The sequence below is a fragment of the Stegastes partitus genome, unplaced genomic scaffold (genome assembly GCF_000690725.1).
Source record: "Stegastes partitus isolate 25-593 unplaced genomic scaffold, Stegastes_partitus-1.0.2 Scaffold67, whole genome shotgun sequence".
Taxonomy (NCBI): domain Eukaryota; kingdom Metazoa; phylum Chordata; class Actinopteri; family Pomacentridae; genus Stegastes; species Stegastes partitus.
In genome coordinates this window covers 320,822-348,588 of record NW_007577798.1, presented here as the reverse complement: position 1 = coordinate 348,588, position 27,767 = coordinate 320,822, and the positions used below count along the sequence as shown (strand labels likewise).

Genomic DNA, 27,767 nt, shown 5'->3' with positions numbered 1-27,767 from the left:
AATGAATAGCAATGAAAAGCTGAATGTTTTTATAGTGATCTGAGACAAACAATGTGCTTGACTGTGTTGAATACAAACTTTTTTCTGCAAAAAAACAACCAACAAAAAACTCAAGATCCGACAGGTGGAATACAATTGTTTTAATTGCAAAAGGATACCGGTTAATACATTGAATGAAGCACTGAAACAAGCCACTGTGACATTGCAAAGTACCACTAAAAACATTGTAGATTTCAGAGAAAAAAAAGTCATTCATTCGATCAGAAAGGCATACATATGAAAGAGAACAGGAAGGGAGCGTATTTACACCATGATAAAGTGTCCTGTATCTCTACAAAACAAAGTGTGTTGGGAGGTCTCCTCATTCAAGACGTTTTAAAAATGTTTTACAAAGAGCTGTTAACAAAGAACGAGCTTTTGATGTCCCATTTCGTGGTTTTTTTTTTTTTCTTCTTTATCAAAAGACAGGAATCTAAAAAAAAAGGCACCACTGAAGGTGATGAATCACACCATCCATCTTACATGGTGGCCGCCGGTTCACACAAGACAACCAACACTTTCTGTTAATGCTTTAGAAGCAGTAGCGCTTTAATAAGCTGTAGAAAAGGAAAAAAAAAAAATCAAGGAAACATGAACATTATTAGCTTGTAAGGTTGTACAGAACTGACCGTGACAACAAATAGGGTTTTTGTACAAAATGGTGGATGAAGTGAGGTGTCCCTGCTGTTGGATTAGCTGATTTTATTGGCCGCCGTGCTGGTGTAATAGCGCTCCCTGCAGGAGAAAGGTGTAGTTTACAGCACCAGAGAGTTGGTAAATGATGGTTTGTCTTGAGCATTATTGATTAAAAATACAGCTACTCAAAGCGTATCCACTGTGCAGGCACCAGATCACTCCTAAGACATACAACTTTCAGACTGTCACATCATCACAATGGAATAACTGCATGGAAATTTCAGTTTTAGCTTCTTTGTTACACTCTTGGGTATAAAAAGGCCATTCCTACAGAAAAGAAAATCCTTTTTTTTTTAGTAACTATTCTTGAATCCAAATGCATAGATATTAATTTAAAGGACGCTACATGTGCAGCATTTGATCAATATATTGAGAAACTAATCGTAGTAGACGGTAAAGTGTCTGCGATGAATAAGTAGCTCCCTGCTTTGTGCTTCAGTGTCGTCCAATTTAGAGCTTTCTCAGGTTTGATTCCCTGCAAAAAATCTGAGTCCACTCTCTTCAGTAGATCTATTAGACACACGATTGCGAGTCGTGGTGATAGAAAAAAAGGAATATGGCGGTACAAAGTTGCACACAGAAGCTTGGAGAAAAAAAAAAAAGTGTTTAGAGCTCATGTGAGCGAGTAAAACTAGAAAAAAGTCCTACACAAGTACCCTCGATATAAATTAGTAAACTTTATAAAAATTTAAAACCCACACGTAGATTTAGACAACGGTTATGTTTTCATCACCCCCATATTGGAGAACTATGCTGAGCCATGCAAAATAGGAGAAACCCCACTACTGTTTCGCGCCCTGATAAAACTAATCGCCTCAGATGAGCATGATTTAATCTTATTTTGATGCCTTAAAAGTAACATGCATAAAACTCCAGGTGTGCTTCCTCCAGAATATTTTTTTATAGCTATTTAAATTACATATTTCCCCTCTTTCTATAATTAGCGGTCCAAAAACATACTTTGGCTTTGAGACCTTTATTTACTATTTATTTCAAACTATAAAATGTCACCACGAGTCGCGGTGAAATCACTTCTAATAGGCAGAAGGGAAGTCACGATAAACTGGCCTAAAGGGAATTATTTAAACTTTGTCAATAAAAACTGTGCCCTGAATGTGTGTTTCCTTTCTTTCTTTCTTTTTTATTTTTTTAAAAAAAGGGCCTACTTGTTTTTCCTTTGGTTGTTTTTTTTATGCACCATTAGGTCCTTCGAATCAGCTCTTTACATGCCCGAAAATTTCATCATGATTCATCAACATCATGCACTGCAGTTTGTGAGAAATCTAAAACACAGTGGGTATATTCCTTGTACAGCCTACTCTCTACGTAGACGGTCAAAATAGAGGAAACACCAACATAAAGAGCCGAGGGATGCTTTCTCCTTCACGAGGTCGCCTTGTCTCTGATTGGACAAGAAGAGTGCCAATTATTTGCAGCACAAGGACTCTGAGGCCTTCTGTGCTCGCGGTGGTTTGAAAGTGTAATTTTATATTTCATAATCTGTCATATGTTTGAATCTGGGAACCTGGATTCTGATTGAGGAGGCTTCCGACCAATAATCCTCTTCAGTCAGGAGCTGCATCCCGCTTCATTTTGGTTCTTCTTTTACTTTGACCATACCCTGTTTCATGTTGAGCAAATGTTAGACAGACATTGTAGTGACGTTATGGAAGCACAGCAATGGACATTGGGCAGAGATGTTATGGTGGATAACTATACACAGTATTTACAGCGGGTTAGAAAGACTTAATCTGGCTTAACAGGCTTCCTCTGACGAGGAACCTTTCACACCTTTAACTACAGGGCGGAAGGACAGGAGGACATGGAGGAACATCACAAATACGTTAAGTGATACAAAAGTTGAGTCAGTTCTGACTAACACCCCTAAAAATACCCATTTGCTGCTTGGAACTGTGTGACTGAAACGTTAAAGTAAGCGTGCACCCTTTATCAAAATGATTAAAACCAAAGTGATCCTGTTTTTTTTCTTACACTGTGAAGTCTGCGGTTTGGTGAACTGTGTGCCCTTTTTGAGTAATGGTGGCTACCCTCCAGATAAACAAACAAAAAAAAAAGTCTGTGAGTTGATTGTTACAACGTGGTTGAAGCTGATTATTGTTTTAAAAAGTCCCTGTTTGCGTTGTTTCTCAAGCAGCAAATGGTGTCAGCCCTGGTGGCTAAGGCCTTAAAAAGAGACAAAGAGTGGTTCTCCTAAACAGGTGGCACTGTGAGTGAAGGTGGAAAGCAGCAGAGGTATTAAACTTCTGTGTTTCAGGCCAAAGAAAGAAGGAGGCTGGCTGCGGGAAGGAGGGTCTACATCGATTCGCCGAGGGAATCGTCATCATCCAGAGATAAGGGCAAGTAGAGATCCTGTGAACACAGAGCAGCACATCCGTAAACTCAAGAGCATTCATGAATGGATTTGGTGAACATGAAGGGGCGACGAGATGAAAGGTCAGAGGAGGATGAGAGGTCCAGGTACCTTCTGCTTGTTGTTGAGGCCTGGACTGGTAGGGGTGGAGGTGGGGGAATGCTTGGAAATCGGGGTGGAGAGCTGGCTGCTGGAGCCGGTCCCGTTGGCTGAGAGAGCCGACAGAGCAGAGAGGAGGGACAGGAGGAGGGATAAGGCAGGAGGAGGGAAACAGAAGTAAGAGAAGTAACGTGGGTTAGAAAGTGTGCAGGAGAGGTCTAAATCTTGTTCCCTTGCTCTGCAGAAAAAAAGTCAGTCCTGTACCGTGGCCTCACTTGGCTGCGGCGGACAGAGACGCCGTGGGTGCAGGTCTGAGAGGCTGACGAGCTCTGTGTTGGCTAGATGACATTTTATTCACTCGCTCTGCGTCCTGCCACGTTGCTAGGATCCTCTTTGTGTGGAACATTGTGTTTATATCTAAGAGCAGTGTGATGTGATGTAGATGTGTGTGTTAAGTGCTTTAAAAGAGTTTTTTGTCTATAAGAGATGAAAAGAATTCGGTGGGGGAGAACCATGAGCCAGATGGCCAGTTTAAGTTGAAGCCAGCGAGTGTTGAAAACAAAAAGTGGATAAAGCGTCATTGTTAAGCCACTGGCTTCGTTTAACCACTCAGCCAGATAAACAGACATACAAACCGTTTCAACACCTTAAAAGGGAAAAGCCTGGCCAAAAAGAGAGAAATCACGAGTCTTATTATCTCGGAGCCTTAAAATCAGTTTATCTAAACATGAGCAGCTCTCCCACACAGAGCGAGCAGGGAGTGCAGACGTTTTATTTAGAGATCAAACTGGGACACTGTAACCTTTTCTCTTTATATCTGAGAAGCTGCCCACACTGCCGAGGTTCTGACTCTAGATCTCTACACCTGGAAGGTTTATTAAACTTCTGTAGAAAGCATACTGCAGTGTGGAGATGTTTAATTAAACAACAGTGATTCATTCTGTGCTTTCATGCCCAATACAGCTTCTTTTAGATTCCAGAGGCTGAAGTGAGCCACTTGAAAGCTACGTACATGAAGTATTTACATTACCAGATATACTATCCTGTAGAATGTGAGTCATATTATGATTATAAAGTAAACATTCTCTAGTAAATTCCTGCATATGTCCAAATAGATCTGCTGAAATGCAGATTGAAACACATTTGTGTCATATTATATAGGTTCATATTACAGTCGTCCTCAAATGTATTCATCCATTAAAGAAAAGGCAAAAATCGAAATAGTCACTCAAATAACTAGAAACTGAAAAAAGTAATAATAAATAAAAATTTGCTAAATTATAATTTATTGAAATGGGACATTGTTTTTGAATTGTGGTTGAAAAGAATAATTTAAAAAATAAATAAATAAAATAAATGGTCCCGGACAAATTAGAGTAGTTTGCTGATGAGCAGTGGGCCAAAATCAAAAAACCTGTCAACAGGTGCAGAAGTCTGATTGAGAGTTACAGAAAACACTTGATTGCAGTGATTGTCTCAAAGGGTTGCTCAACAACATATTAGTTTACAGGTCCCGGCATGCTTGTTTGCTTGTTTTTTGTTTTAATATTTCTGTTGAACCATAATTCAAAAGCAATGTCATGATTTTCATTACATTTTTATTTATTGTTATTTTTGTCAATTTCAACTTATTTCAGTGACAGCTGTTTTTTTCCTTCTTTAATGGGAGGATATGAAGAAATTTGAGGACCGCATGTAGATGTACTTTGAGCTTCATGCCATGATTTAAGTTAAAACTTGGACAAAATGGGCGGATATGTTTTTGCTTTATATGGTTGTAGTTTTAAGGCTTTTAATTTATGTGCTCAGCTTTAACACACTCATAGCAACAAGTGTAGACTATAGGAGGTAGATTAAATGTAAAATCTAAGAAATATTTACATATTTTTCTGTATTTAGAGATTTTGTTTTAATTGTTGACGGAGTAATCAAAGCTAACACAGGCACATTGCCTGTGCTGCGTCCCCATTATCTCCCTGCTGACCTCTGGGGCGCTGCCACCAAGGTGTTTAACGCTCAAACTGTTTCCTGCCGACCATCTGCCGTGCTAAAGGTCAGGCCTTCCCCATTAGTGAGCGAAAGTATTATTGAAGACCACTGAAGGACTGAGGGAACCTGTAGATCTCATAATGTAGCAACATTACATGAAACATGAACCAGCCTGCTCCCACACTTCCAGCTCTCTCATCTCTCTGCACCCCTTCAGGGAATTTAACCACTCAGCTGCAACATTCTTCCACTGCTGGAGAAACATGGAGATAGTTGTACCATATCTAGTGTCTTTTCCCCGATGTTCACAGCTGAAAACAGATATTTTTTTGCCCTGTTCCGCTGTGTAAACTCAGACACCACAGCAACATTTAGCTGTACTTGGTTTCTTTTGTGTTAAAAGCTGCTGTTAACATAAAAGATTTAAAGAAGAGCCAGCAGCTGAGTCTCTGTGTTCTATTGCCTCCTGGATATTATTAAATGTTAAAACGCACGATTACCAAACAAATAGCTGAAAGCTGTTTATGTTGTCTTTGTTTACATTTCATGTTTTATTCATGCTTTTTTTTTTAAATAAGAAACTGCATTAGCACCATTATAGTAAATCTCATCAGATTACCCCCAGTAAACAAAGGCTGGAGTTTTACTGTCACCACTCTAAGGGTTTTTTATGAGGTGTTGTCATTTGGATCACCCGCTAAAAACTCCAAAACTTGAACTACGATGAGATAGAAGCTACTACTTTCCCCAAAATGTAGATTATAGTTACACATAACCGAGGAGTGAAAAAAAACACATTTTCTATCATTATCATCTTTGAAATTTGCTCATCTAACATAAGCTTGAGTCATATTTTTAACCATCTTCTATTTCACACTATTGATCCTAAAAGCAGAAACTCATCACCATCCCCCCTTCAGAGGAGGGTCAAAGGTCACAGCATCGCTCTGCTGCCATATTTTAGTTCATTTACAGCAACAGAAATGACCTAGCTTTCTTTTCCACCAGCTCTGATTTGTGTAACAAGGTGCGGTCAGTTTCTGCAGCACTTTAAACAGGAAGAGCTACAGTGTAGGTGAGGTAATGATGGGCTCACTCGATTCAGCAGGAGACTTGCTGCGCTTGATGGGACCAGGGCTCTTTACTGAACGTGGAGTCTGAGCTTTGGGTCCCTTCATCACCCTGCATTCTGTGGAGAGAAGCACAGAAATAAAGTTAGAAATCATGTTTCTTCTTCAAACCAAATTATGAAGTTGCAAGTGTCCATATCTGATGGCTTAGTTATCCGAAAATAGGAGTTAAAGGTTAATCATGATGTCGGAAATTTAAAAAAACAAAAGCTCTTCCTACATATTACATGGATAGACATAACAGGGTTGCACATGTGTAATAATAATACTTATGTCTATGATTATTTTCTCAAATTTGACATTGTAATGCGTGTGAACCCACTGTCCTCTGAGTTCAATGAGTTCATTTTGCTTCTGCTGATTTCCATGATTCGGCTCCTTTCCTTTGCTGCCCATCCCACTTTTTAAAATTGTGTCGTCTTTGTGTTTATTTGCCGCATATCTTTGTCTTGTAAACAATAAACAGCTTTGATTAGATTGTTTGTTCTCTTTTGCCTCATTTTAAAAAATTTTTTTGGTTCAAATATCATACAGTGCACAGAGTTTAGTGACTCCCAGAAATGACATAAGTACGATTTAGACATATCACATAGAAGTGGATGCTGTATATTCTGGGTCACTGTATTAATCAGGGTAGACAGACTCCAGACACTGCTGCTCCTCCCTCTGCATCCTCGTCTCTGTTTGTACTGCCAGACTCTCTCCTTCCTCCCTCCCCCCCTCTTTTCCTCCCTCCTCTCTTCCACTTTTGATGCTAATTATACTATCTGTCCTCCCTCCATCTCCTGGGATCGCACCACGTCTGTCTACTCTCTCTTAACCTTCACACACTACTGGATACAGACGCACACATTCATGTGCTGCTGTTTGCAAGGTGTGCCACCACACCTTTTTGACAATACTCCAGCCTGGCAGCTTGTCTAGTCTGCTCAGAGGTCTCGAAATAGCCCCGAGTCGATCAGATTCCTTCTACTGACAATGTGTCTGCGTAAACAAAAGATGCAGGTACATGCGTGTGCTCTTCCCCGTCTGTGTCCATCTGCCTACTCTTGTATTTAACATAAAGAGTGTCAAATGCAACCGCGAGGGATTTAAATCTATTTTTGGTATCCCTGCCAAACTCAACTTAAAAGCAGTGATCATGCGATTGGAAGAAAGAAAAAAAAAAAGGGAAAAATATATTCAAATGTTATCTCCAGCTCAGACAAAAGTAAAGAAAGAACCTTTTCATGGCATGTGTATCTCTGATTTGTACCCATATAGAAGCTTAACTCCTTGAAACGCATCAAGGGGGGCTGTTTTAATGCATCTCTGTTGATTGCTTTCCATAACAGCCCAATCTGACCATAGATCATCCAGATTGATGAGTGTTACAGAGACACGCTCATCACGCTGTAATGTCAATGTGATGTATCACAGACAAGGCTCTCTCCTCCAACCCAATGCTGTCTGGATGCTCGAGACTTTCTTTTATTTAGCGTTGGCCTCAAGGTTATTATAGCCTGAATGAAACAATTTAGCTCCGGTTCCATTGGGGGGAGTACGCTGAGAGGAAAGAACCCAGATCATTATGAATTAACCGGCATCTCCATCCTGCCAAGGCCTGACAAGAAACAAAAAGTAAAGAGCAGGAATAAAGGGAACGTAATGACACATCAGTCCCGTATCAGTGCCGTGTTCAGATTAAAAAGACAAATGTAAGATACTGAATGTTTCGAGGCGGGGACATTAGGTGGAAGTGGGTTGTTAAAAATAGGGGTTTCAGGTCTGCGGGGAGCGCCTAGACTCAGTGAGAGGATTGGTTTTTTTACATTTTCTCTCCTTGACTTCTCAGCAGTATCAGCAGCAGCAGATCAGCTGGCCTAAACCTGTCACCGGACAGATTAATGGTTCTTCTTCTTCTGCTCTTTCCTATTCCTGCTGCCGGCTGCAGATAACACACTTCTCTCTCTGACTCCATCTCTCTCAGTCTCTTTGTCAGCATCCCTCGCACATTTTCACTATAAAGAAGCACGCAGCTTTGTACATTAATGCTTAATCTTTTCAAAAGCATTGCTATATACCTCTCTATCTCGCAATGTGGGCATTTGAATTTTATATATACCCAATACATGATACATTTTAGGAGTGATTTTGGAAACCAAGGGGCAGTATACCAGAAACCTGCTGTTTTGAACTGATTCCTTCAATTATTTTTTTTTCAAATCAAGTAACATACAGTTCATTAGGATTATTTACATCACAATGCAAAGATAAATGGTGCAAAACCTTCATCAAGTGCAGCTTAATACGAACAAATAATTGGTGACATTTCTCATTGGTCTTGTGTTTTCACAGCAAATGTTTTACTGTATTTGTTTGAAATCACTGCATGGTTATTATAAAGCTCAATCTGTACCTTGTCTCTACAACATTACAGAACCCAGTGTCCCCCACCACATCTAACAAACTATTATGCAGAGTAAATATGCAATTATACTGGCTTTTTTGTGAAATACAGACTAATGCCGTCACGCTCACCGTTCTCATCCAGAGAGAAGTCGTCCTGTGCGTAGCGGAATTTCTCTGGTCCACATGCAATGAAGACGTCGTCATCGCCAAAGAAGTCTTGAAGGCAGGTGACCTGTGAAGCAACAACATAAAAAACTTGAGAATCAGGCATTATTACGTCCCACAGTATCACAACAAGATGAGACTAAAAGTACAGTTAAGCTTTACTTGTGCACATCAGTGCTTTGAGCTAAATATCAAGATCAGCATACCGATATGCAGTGACAATGCTAACATGCTGATGATCAAGGATGATATTTACCACATTCACCAACTTATATTTTTCCTTTGCTTTGCATCTAATAAGCAATAAATGTAAAGTACAGTTGAGGATGTCATTACCTTTGTAGGTATTTAGTCGATTTAGTTAATCTGTTACCCGTTAACCGGTTTTGCATTCCCAAATGGAAAAGCTCACTGAAGCAAAATTGTAAGACCAAAATGCCTCTATGGCAACTAAAAGCATCTTCTACTTTCAGAAAATCTGTATGTTTAGCAGCACCTGAAACCAGCTTTAATGGCTTGTCTGTGACCTGGTGGCATTTAAGAGATTTTAAGGCATCACCAAAGCTATGGCAATGCATCCTGGGGAATAAGAATGTATGCTCAAACCTTCACAGCAATTCAACCAACAGATATTTTAAACCACAAATGTTGACCTCAAATTAGTGCCAGAGGAAAAGTCAAGGGATCATGTAAGTCATTAGTATTCTCCCTGTAGGAACCATGAATGTTTGTACAAAGTTTTATAGTAGTTCATGCCATGGTTGGATGGACCAGTTGCCAGACTGACATCACCATCTCTAGAAAGACAACATCAGTATGGCCAAAGTGACAGATATAAAGACTAAAAATAAATATAAAATTAAATAAAGGACTTTACTTGACTTACACCAGAGCGTAAGACTAATAACCAAGTTTACCTGCTCATATTCCTCTGATAATAATTCATGCCATTATTGCTCACAATGTATTGCAAATTTCAGATTCTGACTCAAGGCTACTGAAAGAGTCCAAATTCTAAATATTTAAAGACTTAACATTTTATATTTGGGGTCTACTGGACTATGTCTACATGCTTCAAATGAAAACACATTTTTTTTCTTCCACTTTTCATGGTTGGTGCAGCTGTTCTCACTTTGATTCGTCAGCAGGCCTGACAAAAGCCAGCCAGTGTTAGTTACATATTGTAAACCCAGATCTCTCGAAATGGGGCTGTGGCACTTAAAGAAGCAGCTCTTATGGCAGACGAGGACACTGCTCAATCTCTCTGTGTCATCAAACTAGCAGCGAGGCCAGCATTACACGTTTGCATGGTGACGCAGATAAATAACAGAAGAGGAGTCTGGACTTCAAATGAGGAACTTCAGGGAGGTAAGAAGCAGTGTTTTCTGAGAGACAGAATGAATCTCTGTAACATTAATTTGCAGACCTTTAACATGCACAAAAAAGCAATAATACACTAAAGAAAATCCCAAATATCATAAAATGGGCTCCTTGAAAACCATCATCCATACTGTCATGTCTGACACAAAGCGCTGCTCATAGCTGTGCAGAGGAAGCACCATGAATGATGATGAATGTCCCAGACTGAAAGCTGATTACATTTAAAGAATTTCCTATGTAAACATGCGGTTTAATGTGGATGAATTTACAGACCAGAAGCTTGCCAACAAACTAAAGCTTCAAGCTGTAGTCGGCCGTCTTTGTGTTGTTAGCATGCCTTTAACTAAATTAGGTTTGAGTAACAAAACACACACACAAAAGGCACAAAAAGCCCAAACAGAGATGATAATGTTACACCTTTGCTGTAATGTTTAAATGATTGGACTTCCTTCCCCAGGGTCTTTTCATTCTATAGCAGCTGTTGACACAGTATGGCCTACTTAGTGGACAGATGTCTTTGGGCCACACCTTCTCCTCTGCTCTCCATTATATCGGCCCTGTAACCAGCTCAGACACGCCTATTAAAACCATTCAGGCTAAAGGCTGTTTTTTTTTTTTTTTCCTTTCTTGTGCAGATGAGATTTGTTACAAAGCATCCCGGTCCAATTTCCAGTTTGCCTTTCAACACCTGTTGAAATTTGTTCCTTCTCATTTGGATTAAAAGATCAAGTCGTGTACACTACTACTACTGTAACTGAACTACAGACGACCCTTGAGGCGAAATTTCTAAAAGCATCCAGTTTTCGCTGATGCAAACTGTCTGCTCTCTGAGAGATCCGCAGCCTGAAGGATAACTCTGCGTTGGATTATTCGCAAGCATAGTCAAGATGCATCATGGTTTCCTTTGTGATACACATCCAAACTATGAGCTGCAGATAATTTGGGAACACCCCACCCCAACAGCTGCCATGTTGGTCCTCTATCCTGCTAGACAAGCTAAAAGCGTGTGGTGGTGACTCGCTGGCGTGGCATCCAACAGCTGTACCCTCACTGAGTCCCATAAGATTCCCTGGATACAGGCCTGGCGGATCCCTGCTGAGGTAGAGAGATGGTGCTTTGACTCCAGGGATCAAAATCTAATTGGTTTTTCCAGCCGGGGCTAATTTACAGGCTGCACTTTTGGGTTTTCTTCCGTGTTCATTATCAAGAGATTAGATACATGTTACTTTCATTAGGTTAAACTGTTTTGCGGCAACAAGGGCACCTGACAGTTAATCATAAGATGGAAGCATTAGGAAGTGCTCTTTTCCCCCCCTGAAGGCCGGTGGGCTGAGGAGGGGAGATGGAAATGGGCTGGGATGAGGCGGGAGGGTGGAGGCTTGTCCATGTTTTAATAGCTTTAAGAACAGAGCTGATTAAAGGGATAAAGTGTTTATCCAACAGACTGCTACCTTAATCTTTCTTAACAGAATCTCCCCTCTAAGATTAAGATTCTGGTTGCACAGCACACAGGGCCACTGTATTTCTTTGTGGTCCAACAGCCTGTCTGATCTCTGATATAGGAGAGAATATCAAAAGATGTCGTGTTGGTTTGAACGCAGAAAATTACTGAACAGCAGAGAAACTTCATTGTTGGCATCCAAATCCAAAACACTCTCTCAGACTAAAAGCAAATTGGCTCAGTGGTTGACACTGTAGCTTAGGTGCATCTAGATCTCAAAATAGGATGCTATAATATATACATCCATCCTCTTTAAGAGTCCTCCTAAGCGATCCTCCTAATCTGACTCCCAGCAGGGATCACTTAAGATCCACATTATCTGTACCATTACAGTGCAGTCCTCTTCGCATCATGAAGCCACCAAATACTTCATATACCGTCTGTGTAAAACTTCCTCAGACACTCCGACAATCACCTGATTAGCAACATCAGACATTGTTTTTCTCTCTCTGTCACGGATTAACAGTCACTGTATCCCCCCAGTGAAGTTTGGCCTGACATCTGTCTACAGTTGGCAGAAATCATGTGGGAAAATTGCTCCGCTTTGCATGCAATCGGATCAAACGTAAAATGTCAGCGTCCCTTTGAAACGTGGCAGGAGTGAGGAAATGGCAGGGCAGCTTGGGAACATTTGGATGTAGGTTAAGAAGCATCCACTCAATCTGAAAAGGTCAAACTCACCCACCTGGCAACGGTATCCACGAGTAGGACGACATGAGGCAACCTGATGCCATTTAACTTCAAGCCTACCACAAGCTCTGTCACTTGGCAGATTTTTTACACGCACATGCACATTATATGCATTAGGATTAGCGTATACATTTGTGGGTTTATTAAAGGCAGGTGGGAGGGGTTTTTCCCAAAAAACTGGCTCTTTCCAGACTTCAGGTTCCCTCCACCCTCTGTCCCACCAAGCCCAACCCTAATCTCTGCCTCACCAGCTGTCAGGACCACATGACCCCTAAAAAACCACCAACACCACCAGCAGCTATGCAGGGATCCACCAACTACGACAACTGAATTATTAAGAGTTCCTTTAGCCCGACTCCGGCCAAATCGCCCGCAGGCCACAGACGTTTCATTAGGTGATGAGGGTCACATGAATATAGAATTAGAGTGTTCTGTAACTCTGCACTTGTAGTTGAGAAGTGGGCGGGTCACAAGTTAGGGCAGTGTCTGTGGTGCTTTTTACAAAACAGACAACACTACCTTGAAATAGGACTCATTAATAAAATGGTAAAAAAAATAATAAAATCTACGCCAACATACAAAGAATGACCTCTGAGAAATAGAATGAACTTGCGACTTGGACCGTATCGTTGAGTCATGGATGGAATAATTTCAGGTCTTGACAGGTACTGCCACGACTGTCACTGTCACCTGCTTTTAACATGGTCGGCATCTTGTCAGCTCAACTCTGCATTGAGATTCAGGGAATTATTCATGGCTGAGGCAAAAGCATGTTGTCAGTTTGTAGGAAAACAGAGGTACACAAAAAATTGCCAGGTGCAGATCTGGATCACTTTCTGTAAAATTGACAGATAGAGCTAGGGCCTATGTTCATAGAGAAGTACTATGTGTACTTGTAGCTACCTTAACAAGTAACAGAGGCAGTAAAGACCTACTTCACTCTATAATGGCTACACTTTGCAATGAATCCTCAGTTCAAACGCAGACCAAACTGTGGGCGGGCCAACTGCAGTCCATTACACCACTAATAAAAGCACTGTATGATATCTATTTTCTCTAGTACAATAAAACGTGAAAGTATGCTATTAAGAGAATAGCTAATGGGAAAACTGTCGTTGGAACAACATGTGTAGTACCACAGCCAGAGTTTCAAAAAAATAAAATAAATAACCACACAAAATGCGTCAAAGTTTCCAACGCATGGTCAGATATACATTTCTGTGGGTGGAAGTCATTTTAGGTGTAACTAAGATGGTTCTGAGTGAAACAGCGGAGAATATCTCCAAACAAAGCTCATGCATCTTGTTCCTTCTGCAGACAGCTGCCTTGTATTGACTTTAACTCATCCTTTGAGCTGCACAGTCAGAGCAGAAATGAACGAGCCACTGATGATTCAAAGGGAGTCGGCATCTGTCTCATCTCTGACTCGACAAAGCCGTAAAATTGATCTCTGGGCAGAAGTGAAGCTATTCAATGTTGCATCGGGGCATTTTCACTGACCATTACTTATCTGATGAAGTTGAAGAGCTTAAACACGAGGCCTAATGAGTCAGCAAATGGTTAATCGGGAGAATTAAATGCTACACTGTTGTGCTCTCAGATGTACTCTCAGATCAGTTCCAGAGGGTTTTCCTTCTGCATCTATACAAAGCAGCTGGAAAATGCTACATTATTCCATTCGACGACATGAATAAGATTTGAAATTCAACTGGTGCAAACAGCGGCGTTTAATATTTCACTGTGCTTGGCTGAGGATATAACTCCCGGGAAGGTTTAAGGTTGAGCATCATGCATTTAAATGCAACTTAAAGAAGCAGAAAAGCAGAAACATTAAATCCCTGCATTGTGTAGTCTGAGCATTACTGAGCTATGCAAGACAAAACCCAAGAATAACAAGACTGAAAAAGAGCCAGCAAGACCTTGGTTTGCAACCCATGGGGAAACACCCACACCATTCCCTTCACTGTAGGCACACAGACCCGATCAATAACAGCGCCTCTGCAATGACTGGAATATTCCTCCAAAATACACACAACGTCTCCATTTTGTCCATTTCTACTGAGGGGTTTTTACAGACAGTACAAACCATTTAAAAAAAACAACAACATGTCAGCAGCTCAACTGATGGATAGAATTTCAAGACACAATCCAGTAAAGCAATTTAAAGATACAATATTTGAGTAATTGCCCTACAGGAAATTGCTGCTCCACTCTTTCAAGGATTTGCAGTGCAAGTTGACCTGTCTGTGACCTCTGTGCACCAGCATACAGTCTGCGTGTTGCTGTAGGTGCTCCGGATGCATTTGGAGCACAGATGAGCCAGTTAGGCACCAATATCTGCACAGTCATGGGGACCAGCTGGTGCCTGGTGTTGTTTTAACCCCACCCCTCCCCAGCTCCAAGGAAGCTGGCTTTCCATTTGGCTGACTGATGTGGCCTAAGCATTATTAAATTGTGCTTCCTCCTCTTTCCCCCCCCTCTACCCCTCAGGTCATGCTCACTTGTTGATGTGGTGTTTGTGCAGGAAAGCGGGGCTGTTAGGGGATTCAGGCAAACAGGGCTGCAGACTGGCTTCCATGCCTGCTCGAGATGCTTCATGGTGGTGGACCACGCCCCTCTGTCAGCCCGATTGTCTGCCTCCGTCTCACAGCGTCTGTGTGCATGCGTGGGTGTGTGAGTGAAACGTGGATGCAGTGAGAGCTGCTGAAGGATGAGGAGCGGAGGGCAGGCAGGTAAGACCCGATGTAAAGAGCACACTCAGCGTATTACACCCATTGTCACAAACTGAATCCATCACGGCGGAGCTTATTGCCATGACAACTGCTTCTGCAGCATGGCAAAGAGCAGAGGCAGACTGCAAGAGCCCTGATAACCGGGGGAAAGCAGGCTTTTCTTGCCTATTAGTGGATGTATTTTAATCGTTAAGAAGCCCTGAACCCATGCATGCATCCATCCCTCGTTCAGTGAATAATTTCTTTCCATAGTTATTAACTTTTAAAGCAAACTGGAATCTTTTGTTCTCTGACAATAACAGTGTGACCTTGTGCCTGAAGCATGCCTGTAGCATCCATTTCTTTTCTTCTGTGGCGCTTTCTTGACAAATCAATTTAAAAAAAAGAAGGGAAAAAAAAAGGACTGAAATAAAAACGTGGGTCAGGATAAAGGGGCACTCAGATCCGTTGAGGAGCCCTCTGCAGTGCTGCGGACTCGTCAAGGTAATTTATCAGGACTAATCGCACAGCAGCACAATAGAACGGCAACCCATCGAACAAATGTTATTTGAATTCGGCATCTGTTAGACGAAAACCTTCTGCAAGTGCAATTCAGATCAAGTAGTGGATCTCACATGCAAATCAGAACTATTCTCCTCTGCAGACACCTCTATCAAAGAGGAATGAATACAAAATGGCTGCCAGCAATTAAATAAACTCTCTCCGATTTAATGTAGCCTTTACAAGCAGTACGGGCAAATCAAGTAATGCATTTTTTTTTTTTAAATGATGGGGGAAATAATTACTCCCCATTAGGGAAAATAAAATGATCCTAATTTGCTGTTAGAATGGTAATCCTGAATCCACCGGCCCCACCCTCCCTGATTGAACTGAAAAGCACCAGCGTTTGAGGGGAAAATGGGAGTGATTTTGTTCACAACAGTGGCAAAGAGAAGAGGGCAGGCTGCCTGTAGAGACTATACAGCACGGAGGGAAAAAGAGCAACATCAAGCATGAGAAGTAGCCATTTTAAAAATGCTAGAAAGCACAACCTGGAACACCTTTTTCCCCCCCAAAAAAAATCACAAACAGATTGTTTAAAACTACACACAAGCTGCACTCCATCAAGCCTCCACTTCCCTCCCTATGATGGAATGTATACAGGTAAAACGCGTGACATGTGATTTTTACACCAAAGGCTTGCATTGATAGTAAACTCTCACACCCACTACAGGATGTGGTATCTGACAGACCAGTCCACACCAGCTGGGCTCTCTTTGTGCCTGGGATGTGGTCTCCTAGCAACCAGTCCCAGCAGCTATCGCAACGGAATGGGAAGAGGAGGATCGGCGCAGAGTCAGGGAGGGGCGGGCACTGCATCAATATTGCTTCTACCATATCACCTCCACCACAGAGCAGCTGCAGTGTGCCTCTGCACACAAAAGACGCCCGCCACAATAATGTGCACAGCATTTCTCACATTTCTGTGCATTGCAACGAAGCCGGGAGTCCCTGGCATCAATGGAGTCAATGGACACTAATTATTAAACAATCTATATCCATACTGATGACAGCAAAATCAATGTGCCCTGATTGGAATACTGCAATATGGAGGCTATTAAATTCATTTTGTGGGCACACACCATTAAAAATTTACGCCCCACCCCCCCCAAAAAAAATAATGATAAATTTGCCCGGCATGACACAAGGAGATTACAATCTTCAAGTAAGGGTTTCTGTAGAAACCAGCATAGAACCTGGGGCAGCCAGACTGCACCCCTGGGAGGGAGCATTAAAATCAAATTCCCCCATCTATCATTTCAGAGCCCCTCCCCTCCTCCAAGACACATGTGATTCCGGGCTCATTAATACGAAAGAACAAAATATAAAATAGCACACCACCTAAAGGTTACCCCAAACCCCCGTCCATCTGTAATCAATAACACGAGAAAAAAAGAGATCTCCACAGGAGAACAAGCGAACATTTAACCATATCAAAGGGAGGACCGAGGAACAGATGTCCGGATCCACACATGTTTCCACGCTTGCTGCTCATCCCTGCCTCTGCTCATTTGCGTTGACTCACTGTAGACTACAGTAAATCACAGGTATGACACCTGTATTTCTCTGCAAGATGCATTTTCACAAGAATATTTTCGTAGTCAGAAAGGTCTCAATTGCACAAAACATTAGGAATAACTGTGCACAGTGCCCCCCTGTCCATAACTACACTGGTTTTTATTTTATTTGCAGGACCACACCCCTCACACTCATTGCATTTATCACTTTACAGAGTAACACACATCCTCGTATTAAAGATATATTGAAATAAACGTGGCATCTCCCAGACCTCTCTGCAGGTTTCCAGCTGGGTGATCCTGTCTGGTCGTCCTTTGCGACTATTCCGATAAAGTGCGAACATGAATAAAACATTACGTCCTTTTAGCTTAGCTGGTGTGTTGAGTAAACAATAGTATTCCCCAGGGGACTGACTTTTAGGTAATGTTTAAGTGTGAGCCTCATATGGGCAATTTAAGGAAGCTTTTGCTCGTCTTGTGCTTTTGTTTCAGCTAAATTTATACAATTAAGTAGCAGCTGTGTCCTCGCTGGATCAAATTTTATTGGCAGCACTAGTCTGTACATAAAATTAAAGTACTTAATATAAATGTAATATGGGACAGTAATACAGAAATATGGGAGAAACTGTTGCCATGCCAGCAATATTATGCATTTTCTCATTTAATGCTGGGCTAGCAGTTGCAGTTTATTGCCTTAGTGTTGAATTTCTTTAAATGACTGGTTGGTAGTCTGGGTTGCCTGGACACTTCAGCTCGCTTCTAAAAAAACATGTTTGCTCTTCAATTTCCACCTGTAACTAAAGCATCATCTCAAACAGGGAATTCATGCCCAAAATACAGATGTTATAACATCTCTGATTGAATATTGTGTGTCACTGTGGGACTGTCTGGTGACACAAAGCTGGTTCAAAATCTCTCTTTGTCTAACAAAGTTCACTAAGAAATATATATTTGACCTGATATGTCCAATCTAATTTCAATTTCCTGTGCATGAGACGTTTCATCATGCTTTAGGACTCTGACCTGAACTGATCCCATTCATTCATTGTGAGGATGCAGACTTTACAAGCTTCAGTGTCCCAGTCGACATTAATCAAGCTCGTGTTAGGTCTAAAGGTTTGTCTCGACCCACATTCTCACAGCTTTACTAAAATACCAGCGTGACAATGGGGACAAAATGATCAAACACAACAATACAGGGCTTGGCCTTTTGTACACTACCATAGAGGGTGGAAGCAGAACTTCCCAGGACTTTTAAGCTTTTCAATGACAGATGGACTCAAACATACTTATGGCCTGAAAACTAACTGCACAACAAAGGCTGGTGGACAGGACTCTGTTGTCCTGAACCACAAGACAGGAGAATATGTTGCCTCAGACAGAAAGTCAGAATAAAGACGGCTGACAATGAAGGTCACCGCGTACAAAGGTTGTTCTCATGGATGCTCAGGGTTCTCATGGACCTGCCATTATTGACTGAGGGTAGGACCGAACAATAAGATTTTTCCCTGTATCTGCTCCATTTACAAATTCAATAAAGAAACCACTGAGGATGTAGTGTGATGGTTTGAATTTTTTTTTTTTCATTTCCATGCAAATAATTTCGTTTCCTGTTTTCTTTTGATCCTGATAAAGCTTGGCTCAGTGATGAACTGTTCTCAATCTTGACCACAAATTTTCCTATTGTGTCACTCTGTTTACATACAGTACTGTACTGCCTTTCTTTTACTTATCCTTAGAACAGAAGGCCCTATCCCAAATTAAATGAATGCAGACAGAAAAATCCACCAACAGCTTCGGTCCATTTGAATTTTTCATTGGTAGACTTTCTCATATGCATATCGTGACTCAGGGAATTCAGATTTGCAGAATCCAAAGTCTAAATCTGACAGCATGATGGCAGCCGGACGGCGAAGTGAAGAAGCGACGTACCTGCTTGCCGTCAAGCGTGTAGATCCTCTTGACCACGCCGCTTTCCAGTTTAATGGCCTCTGTGATGTCGGTGAGCACCTGCTCGAAGGAGTGCGCCGTTTTCTTGTTGAGCAGGACGCGGACGGCTTTGCGTGGCTTCACACCGCTGCGCATCACCGTGACGAGCTTGGGCCGAACAAAGTCCTTGCTCTCTCTGGTCTCGGTGGCAGCCTTGGCAGCTAAGGACTGCATGTTCTTCTGGCTCGCTGAGGCCTTTACATTCACAGACCAGTTGGGGTTGACGTTCTTTGTGTAGTCGACCTTCTTGTAGAAGTTCTCTGATGCACAAACGTAGCTTTCCCCTGCGGAGGCCAAGAAAAATTGGGTTAGTGTGTTGTAACACATTCGGCTATTCAACACTGACACCTGAGAGTCCCTGAGAGTCCACTCAGAAACATGTGAGCCTCCAGGAACTATCCAGGCCAGTGGGAGGATTTATTTCTAGGCTTTCACATCCTCAAACCCATCGATCTAATGACACCTAAAAAAAAAAATCATTTTACTCTGTTGAAGAAAATAACATGTGCTGCAGTCGGTGTCATTTTTCTTTGTTGCACTGCAAAAACTGCAATCATCTTATATTTAGATTCAAATGTCTGGTTGGCTTTTTTTTCTCAGTATTAATAGATTATCTTGGGCTTTCTACAGATGATGTTTTGATTTAATTCATGTAACACGTCACTGGCATGTCTTGATAATCAGCTTTGTATTTTTTACGAGTTATTTTTCAGTAGACACAAAGCACATGTCTATATATAGCTTATTTTGCATTAACTAGGCTCAACTAGAATGCTTGAAAATTATCTTTTTGACCTCATTTCAAGATTTCCCGTGCAACAATGACAATCGGACAGCCTGAATTATTTTTTAAAACATCTTATTAAGTAAAACTGACTTACTGCACTGGAAGCCTAATTTGCTAGTTTTAAGCACAAGCATGAATATATTTAGAAAGTTTGGCCTTAAATTTGACAGGGAATCCTTGTAGGGCAGGCACTGAGCAAGTGAACCATTTCTGACGACACATGATAGTATTTGGTTTTTCCAATTGTTATTTTTTTTACCCTCTGCAAACTAAATTCCATTGATCCTCATCATACCGAGGTGCCAACAGGACTATCAGGATCCGATGAGTCAAAATGGAAAGTATCCAGCTGGTTAGATATGAATGGAAAAAACATGTTTTCTTTTGTGATGCGGTGAAGCATTTGTGTCTTAACGTACAGGACAAACTGCTTTTTGAGAACTGAAACACACATCTGTCATGCTAGACTATGTTGGGCTTAAAGAAGACCTACACACTGCATCTCTGGCCTTGAAACCCACTGAAAAGGCTAAATTTAGACATATAGCATAAAAGAGTTAAATATGTAACTGATTTCTGGTGTACACATAAAATACTGGAACAAACACTAGCATGTCTTTTTTTGGTGTTGGAAGGATAAAAACAGGAAACTTCAAGGTTCTCTCATGAGACCACAGCGTAGATTAGACCAACAATATCTACTTTATGTTACACACCGACGGTAAAAGCAATACAGTAGAGACGCATCTTAGTAGTCGAAAGATTCATTTAGTTTAGAGATAAAAACGTTTATGTCTTGGCTTGGTTTAAAGAGCCATCGTGCAGCATGAAGCCTGCTGTAAGAATGACAATACTTTCATAAATTTGACATTCAAGAAAGACTTTGGTCGTATAGACACATTCAGGTGACTGAAGTCATTCACATGCTGCTCAAATCTCTTAAATAATCTGCTATATTCATCAACGTTTATCCGCTTCCTCGTCTTTTCTGCAGACTCTGCTGTTCTTGTTCTGACAGGTCGCCTGTAAAAACAAAAGGCAGCAGGGGCAGAACGATGGAGAGAGATTTTGGCAAAAAAAGGGGGAATCCAGAAGGCAACAATTAGGCCAAATGTAGAGAAATTACAGCAAAGACAAAAGGCACAAAACAGGATTACACTGTGCAGAGGAGATTGAGCAATTAATTATATCCCGCAAGAGGAAGCACAATGAAATGCCCCCCCACCACCCACAGTGCTCACTCTGCTGCCCCGTCTTACTGCACACACACATGCAAAGCAGCACATAAATGCGCACACACACACACATTTCTATCTTTCCTAAGCAGCTCAGGAAGCAGAGATGATCACCTCATTTTAGACAAATTAAGCTGCACTTGATCTTCTAGCTTTGCCCCAAACTCACTCAGTCCACCTCAGCTTGCTTCTTTAACGGATTCTCATAAGGAAAGGTCTCTAAAATTATTCTACAGATACAACTTATTTAAAATGTTTGAGGGCTGTGGGTTCAGCAGGATTCAATAGATACTTAAAAATAAACTTTTGCCTTCTTATGGCTGTAGCTCACCTCATGTCCCTGAATTCTTAAAATGAAAGCTATACTCAGTCGCACATGAGCAATAGTTTCACTGAAACACGACTTTCCCCCTCCAAAGCAGGTCAACGCATGGATCATCCCGTCTGATGCCAAAGCAGAGACTTCATTCAGTCACCAAAAGGGATTCCAAATCATCTTTGGCAACTTTCGCGACATGAATTTGGAGGCAAAGAAATCACTTCTTGTTCTAAACAGCCTTCTGATGCCAAATATAGACCAAACCAGACACTAACAGCCACGATGGCAGCTGCTCATGAATCTGTCTGTCTTTTATACTACTGCATCTATCACACAGAAATACAAGCCGAGTATGAAACATGTCATGGTGTAAAGTCCGTTGGCTGCTGAATCAGAAAAAAAAAAAAAAATCCTGTCTTTTCATTTTAATTAAACGGTGCAGTCTGAGTTGGGATTTCCACCCACTGCGACTCCGGGTCCTGATGGAGACGCTTGACAGGTAAAAACTCAAAGAAATTGTGACTGGAGGTTCCTTTAAAGAATTAGATGCTAATGATTTCTATTAATGAATTGTTATCCCACGCTGAGCTGCAGCGAGCCGACTTTACAGCTCAGTATGAAGCCCACTGAGAGTCTCGGCTAAATGTACTAAAACTGAGACCGCTGAAGCCCATTCAGATCGAGGCAGAAGACCTGCTTTTCAGTTTCATTAACAGGAATAAAACCTTTGAAAAAGAAAGGCTACAACACAATTTAATATAGTTTAGCAGGTTTTCATATGTGGGTGTTTAAACTGACTTCCTCTTCAGTCTGTTGCCTCACATTTGCTTTGCTTTTGTGAGAAAACTGCTTCACAATGTTTCATTTTAAAAGGAGTCCAACAGTTGAGAAAAGTGAACCATGTCACTCCACTGCAGCAACACAGTCCTTCAGATTAGAAGTTGATACATCAAGTGGGAGATTAGAGGAGTCTAGACTGAGCAGATGAGACTTCTAATCTCAGAAAACTATAATCGTTATGTTTCTAAATCTCCTCAACGCAGAAACTGACTCCAAACTGCAGATCATCTCCAACTAGGTGCCTCTTGATGCTTTGCTACAGCAGATCAACCTCTAACAAAAACTGACCGTCCAAATTGTGCAGCATCTCATAGAGGAGATCAGACATTCTAAATGCTTGGTGGGTCCTACTGAATTGTGCTTACCTTCCTCTAGCTCATCCAAGGTTGAGATCTTGCGCATGCCATCGATGGTGAAGATGAAGCGGACGCCCTGCGGCAGGTTGATGTGGTCGGACAGCGAGCGTGTGAGGTCGGCCAGCAGAGAGTCAAAGGTGCGAAATCGGTCGTTGGCCACAGCATACACGATGCCCTTGAAATAGCGGTCTCCGTTGCGGTAGAAGCGCACCTTTTTGGCTTTCTTCTCACTGGTGAGGGCCTGCAGGGTGCGCGTGCGGTAGAAGCTGCAGTGGGCGCTGTGGGTCGGGCTGGGGAGTCCGTTGAGGCGTCCGCCCCGCGGGGTACGGGAGGCCTTGTCCCGCTCGTCAAAATGTCCAAAGTCTAGCTCCATGATGACTGAAAGTTATGGTGGTTGTGACAGATGTGTGGTAGTGGTGACCAGCTCCGGAGAGTCTAGGAAGACAAGGAAAACAAAGCATGTAAAGCATCACCAAATCAAATACGGTAATAATAAGAAAAATTGGGGGTAGATAGAGGTTTTTTTTTTTTTTTTAAACAGTGCTGATGATTAGAAATCAAGGTTCCCAAAAACTGATATAGTTGCAGTAAAAGCAAAAATCTAGGTGCAAAGATTTAGAATAACACAAAGCATCTTTAAAATGCGTTCATGTATTATTTATGTGAATTAAAAAGGGAACTTTTAAACATTTATTCTTCAGTATTGATCGGCTTTTGCATGTAACCAATCAGATGCATCAGGGGCAGTAGGTGGGCTATTGCTCAAAATCACACAAAGACAGAGAGAGGCGACTGCATCAGAGCCCAAGCAGCACATCTTTGAACTATTTTATTTGATCAGGGATTGGTTTTTCAAAAATGACCACTGATAATCAGAAACATTGTTGATTATCGGATCTGATAATCGACCAGGCAAATGAGTGGTTGATACTTAATGAGGATATTACTGCAACACTGGAATTTGTTTCAAAAGCATGCACCAGACAAATAAAATAATTTATCTCTCTTATTTTTGATCTTAAAAACAAAGACAGTTGCTTTCTTTTCATTTTAAATGCAGGAGACACCAAATGTATGTAGTTTTGCGCCATTATTTTGCATAAACCTGCCGTGACAGTTGTGATTTCATTGACATACAGGTGCATAATGAATCATTTTCAGTAAAATGACAAGACCGGTTTAGAACGCCAGACTTTGAGCTCTGGACAAATGGGTCCTCATTGAAAGCAGCGATTGACAGTCTCGCCTCAAACAGTGACATAATCCAACCACTTCAAAGAGCATCGCGTGTGTGTATGTACTGGAGTTCATGATTTTAATTGTTAAACCTTTTCTTACTGTCAGCAAAGTTCACGTGATTGTCAGTAAATGGGTCCGTGAGCTACTATTGTGCTGAATATTGCAGCGCTTCAGTTATTTAAATGGCTTTAAAATCTGTATTAAATGAATCCTACAGCGGAGCTTTGCCGTTTCTGCAGATGTGATACCCTGTGGCATCACAGAGTTTTCAGCCTGGCATTCTGCAGTCAAGTAATATAAATCCCTTCAATGCCATGTTTAAATATTCGGAAAACCAGAGTTTTTGACTCAGTCAGGGATTCTAATGATGTAGATTCAGGCATGTAAAAACAGGATTATACACAGAGATGAGATTAAGATCATTAACGGAACTAAATGGCACGCGTTAATTGGGGTTTCCAATGGCAAAGAATTGATTATTAACAACAAGAATAATCCCAGAAACAATGCAGGACTAGAACTAATCACACAGTCAAGAAACTGTACATTAAAGTTGGATTCGTTGGTTGCGTCCATGTAAATGTCAGGGACTTGCATCGCTGTGAAGCCAATTCCTAACATTTCTTGTGTTTATCCAAACTGCTGCATGTAGCACACATGCTATGGCCCTGTCTCTCCTCTGTCTCCGCCTACATACACCTGTGAACAGCTGTCCCACTTAGATGAATCAGGACCTGGCAAACGGCCAGTTGCTGAAGTTCAAGGGCACAGTTTGGAAAATTATCCTTTGATAGAACCATTTGGTAACTTGTTGATCGCTGGTTTAGACATCTGAGATTAATTCAGAAGTCCTAAAGAATCTATGGACAGATATAAGATCGGAAATGTGTTGCTGTTGTGTCCTAAAATAATGTGATAGCAATGATAGTGTACAAAGTGGTCATCTTTTGAATTGTACATTCTACTCATGTATGTCAGTCACAACCCATTAGCAGCACAACTTATAACAATTACAAAATTACTGCCTTTACATCAATATGTTAGTAGATTTATTAAATAATATGTTTAAAGTTGCCTTAATGAGTGAAATTATGTTTTTAGTGTAAAATCTTGAGCACTGGTGTTAGAGAATATTTGTATACTTCTATAATATATGATGTACTTGGGTCTATACTGGGTAAGCTGTGTATAATATTGAATGTATTACATAAGAATCCTGTAATACAGTGAAAGGTGTTCAGTTATGGCTCTACTGTACTGTTGAGTAGAAATGATGGATTCCCAGAGAAGTGTTTAATATTTAAATGGCCCAAACTGTTACAGTAAGGGTTTTCTTCTCTCATCTTTCCCATCATTTGAAAGATTTTTTTTGGATAGTATTTGACTGTTCGTAGGAAATTCAGTTTTTCCTGCTTCATAGAAATTATGCAAATGTTGCACCTGTTCAGCCAATAAACAATAAGCCACTCATGCAATGAGATGGACCGGCCAAAGTCTGGAGCAGCTTCTTTTTTTTTTTTTTTTTAGATAAAGAGCAGTCTCTTCCTGCTAACCTCCCACCTGATGACCACAACTAAGTCATGCAAACCCACAGAAACCCATTGAACCGTATATTTCAAACAACTGACACACACCCATCAAACACTCACACCCACCCCACATAAAAGAGGAAGTTATCGGTGCAAAGTTTAAAGCCCTGCTTCGCTGACACGACCTCGTCATTCACAAAGTGTTCTTTAAAACGACTTTGGCAAGGGAGAGCTCCATAAATTCACAAGTAATCTAGTAAGAATGCCCAAAAAAAAAAAAAAAAAGAGGGCGAAAAAGTCATGCATGTCACTGGTTTCTCTTACAGGTCATGATATCCTCACAAGACTTGACAATATCGACTGAAAGGTCGCTGCTCCTTGAACATAACTCAGCCCTGACAAGCTTTTTAGCAGCACTCACTATTTCTCAATTTTGCACCATTTCACAGATAATTTCTTCTAAACCATGATTGTTTCTGAGTGGATCTGTAACGTGGCCGATATGAGCAGAACAAAAATTACAAAGCTGTAAAATTCTAAAACCATTTAAGCTTTTTCAGTTCCTTTTTTTTTAAACAAGGGACAACTTTTATCTGACATATGCACAACAATGGAGCAAAATTTACTGCTTTGAAGGGAGATGATGTGGTTATTTGATCATTTATGTGTTTCATTCATTTTTTCCCCTGCAAAAAAATGAAAAATATTCTGGTTTTGCTTCTCAAATATGAGGATTTGTTGCTTTCCATTGTGTTATATCAAGATAAACTGAAAATCTTCAGATTTTGGGTGGCTGGTGAGATAAAATAAGACATTTAAAGATATTATTCTGGACTATTTGGACTATTTTTCCTGATATTTCATTGAAATTAAGCATCAGTTTAAGCAGTAAGGAAGATAACTATAGGTTTGAGGCCTTATCTTTACACATCAAACTATTATATTGTGATTTTAAGAATATCCTCCAGCACTACTTCTCAGAAACCTGCATTAGGATGCAACAACGTCTGATGTCTGCAGTCCTTCATTGTCCTTCCCAGTTTAACCCCCTGTATGATGCATATAAATATACAGCACTCTATAGGAGGGAAATGCTGTCGCCGCCCATCCATGTGGCAGAGCCCTCCGGTCCCTATGCTAACCCCCTGGCTGAGCTGCTGACTCGTGTTTTATGACAGATCCACGCTGATAAGGGGTGGGACCTCGGTGGGATGGGTGCTCCTCAGCTGACAAAGGCCAGGTTTGGAGCCCATCTGCTGCACTAATGGGCAGAACGAACAGTGACCCTTCCCCAGTGGAGCATCAACTAGGACAGTCCATTGTCTCAAGCAGGGTGCCTGCCTGCCTTCAGAGTGACATCACCATCAGAGCTGCTGCAGCCGGCTTCAGCTCAAGTCCAGAAAGTGCATCTTCTCACCGGAGCATTTTTTTTTTTCTCCCCCTTACAGCTATGACACCACGAAAGCTCTCCGGTGTTAAAACCAAATGACATGACATGCTTTAAACATGATCCTCCCTCTGTGTGGTTGATTGATGCCAGCCAAAGAAAAGATAACCACCACAGTCAAACGGAGGCAATCAGCCTAATTAAATCCAGACCTGGAAATTAGGCAGCACTGCAGCAACATTGTGTGCTGTCATTGATATATTTGCCTGGTTCTGTGTTCCTGACTGAGCCACCCACACAACACCCCAGTGACTACACACACTCCTGACAAACCAGCACACCACAATTATCACTCCTTCAGTCATCCAAAAAAAAAAAAAAAAAAACTGATCTGCATACAACATCCATCACAACCAATGCAGAGAAATCACAGCCACAAAAAGGGGGAGAAAAAAAAGTTTCATCATGATAGCACACTTTTATGATAGGAGGCCACATGGCAGCAGTTTAAAATGCAAGTTTTTCTCTGTAGGAGAAGAAAAATGGGGTTGGGTGTGCGCACACCTACTCACAATCCACCTGCTAAGACGCACATGGAAATAAAATTAAATCATCTCATCCAAACACAAATAACTACAAAAAGACAACTTACTCCGAGTAATTTCTAATTTAAATACCCTTTTTTTTTTGTCTTTTTTTTTTTTGGTTAATCAGTGGATGTGGTGTTGCGGATAAATCCCACCCAGAAGCGGACTCACCTGCGTCGCTGCTTGCGGAGTGAAGGGAGTGTGTGTGGGGGAGTGGATGCGAGAGTGTGAGTCGATGCTGCAGGATAGCGGCACGCCG

At 41.3% G+C, this 27,767-nt stretch overlaps 1 protein-coding gene across 2 annotated transcripts; it reads right to left on the bottom strand.

The window, feature by feature from the left end:
* Window positions 1-125: 125 nt before the first annotated feature.
* Window positions 126-27,767, bottom strand: LOC103353307 (neuronal migration protein doublecortin). 2 transcript variants are annotated; one of them, XM_008276217.1, is made up of 7 exons: window positions 27,680-27,767; window positions 22,776-23,201; window positions 19,173-19,513; window positions 8,845-8,947; window positions 6,291-6,383; window positions 3,218-3,315; window positions 126-3,105 (listed from the first exon to the last, which is right to left on the bottom strand). In XM_008276217.1, the coding sequence occupies exons 2-7, from the start codon at window positions 23,137-23,139 to the stop codon at window positions 3,049-3,051; spliced, it is 1,056 nt and encodes a 351-aa protein (XP_008274439.1). In that variant the 5' UTR covers window positions 23,140-23,201; window positions 27,680-27,767; the 3' UTR covers window positions 126-3,048. The 2 variants fall into 2 exon arrangements, with proteins under 2 accessions (XP_008274439.1, XP_008274440.1); XM_008276218.1 differs by lacking the exon at window positions 3,218-3,315.

What these genes read in the sequence shown, in the direction of transcription:
- LOC103353307 (XM_008276217.1), bottom strand. Translation starts at nt 23,139, where the DNA reads ATGGAGCTAGACTTTGGACATTTTGACGAGCGGGACAAGGCCTCCCGT. An exon ending in CTTCTCTCTGGATGAGAACG is followed by an intron (nt 6,384 to 8,844) that starts GTGAGCGTGACG and finishes TTCTCTCCACAG; the next exon opens with AATGCAGGGTGATGAAGGGA. An exon ending in GCCTCAACAACAAGCAGAAG is followed by an intron (nt 3,106 to 3,217) that starts GTACCTGGACCT and finishes CTGTGTTCACAG; the next exon opens with GATCTCTACTTGCCCTTATC.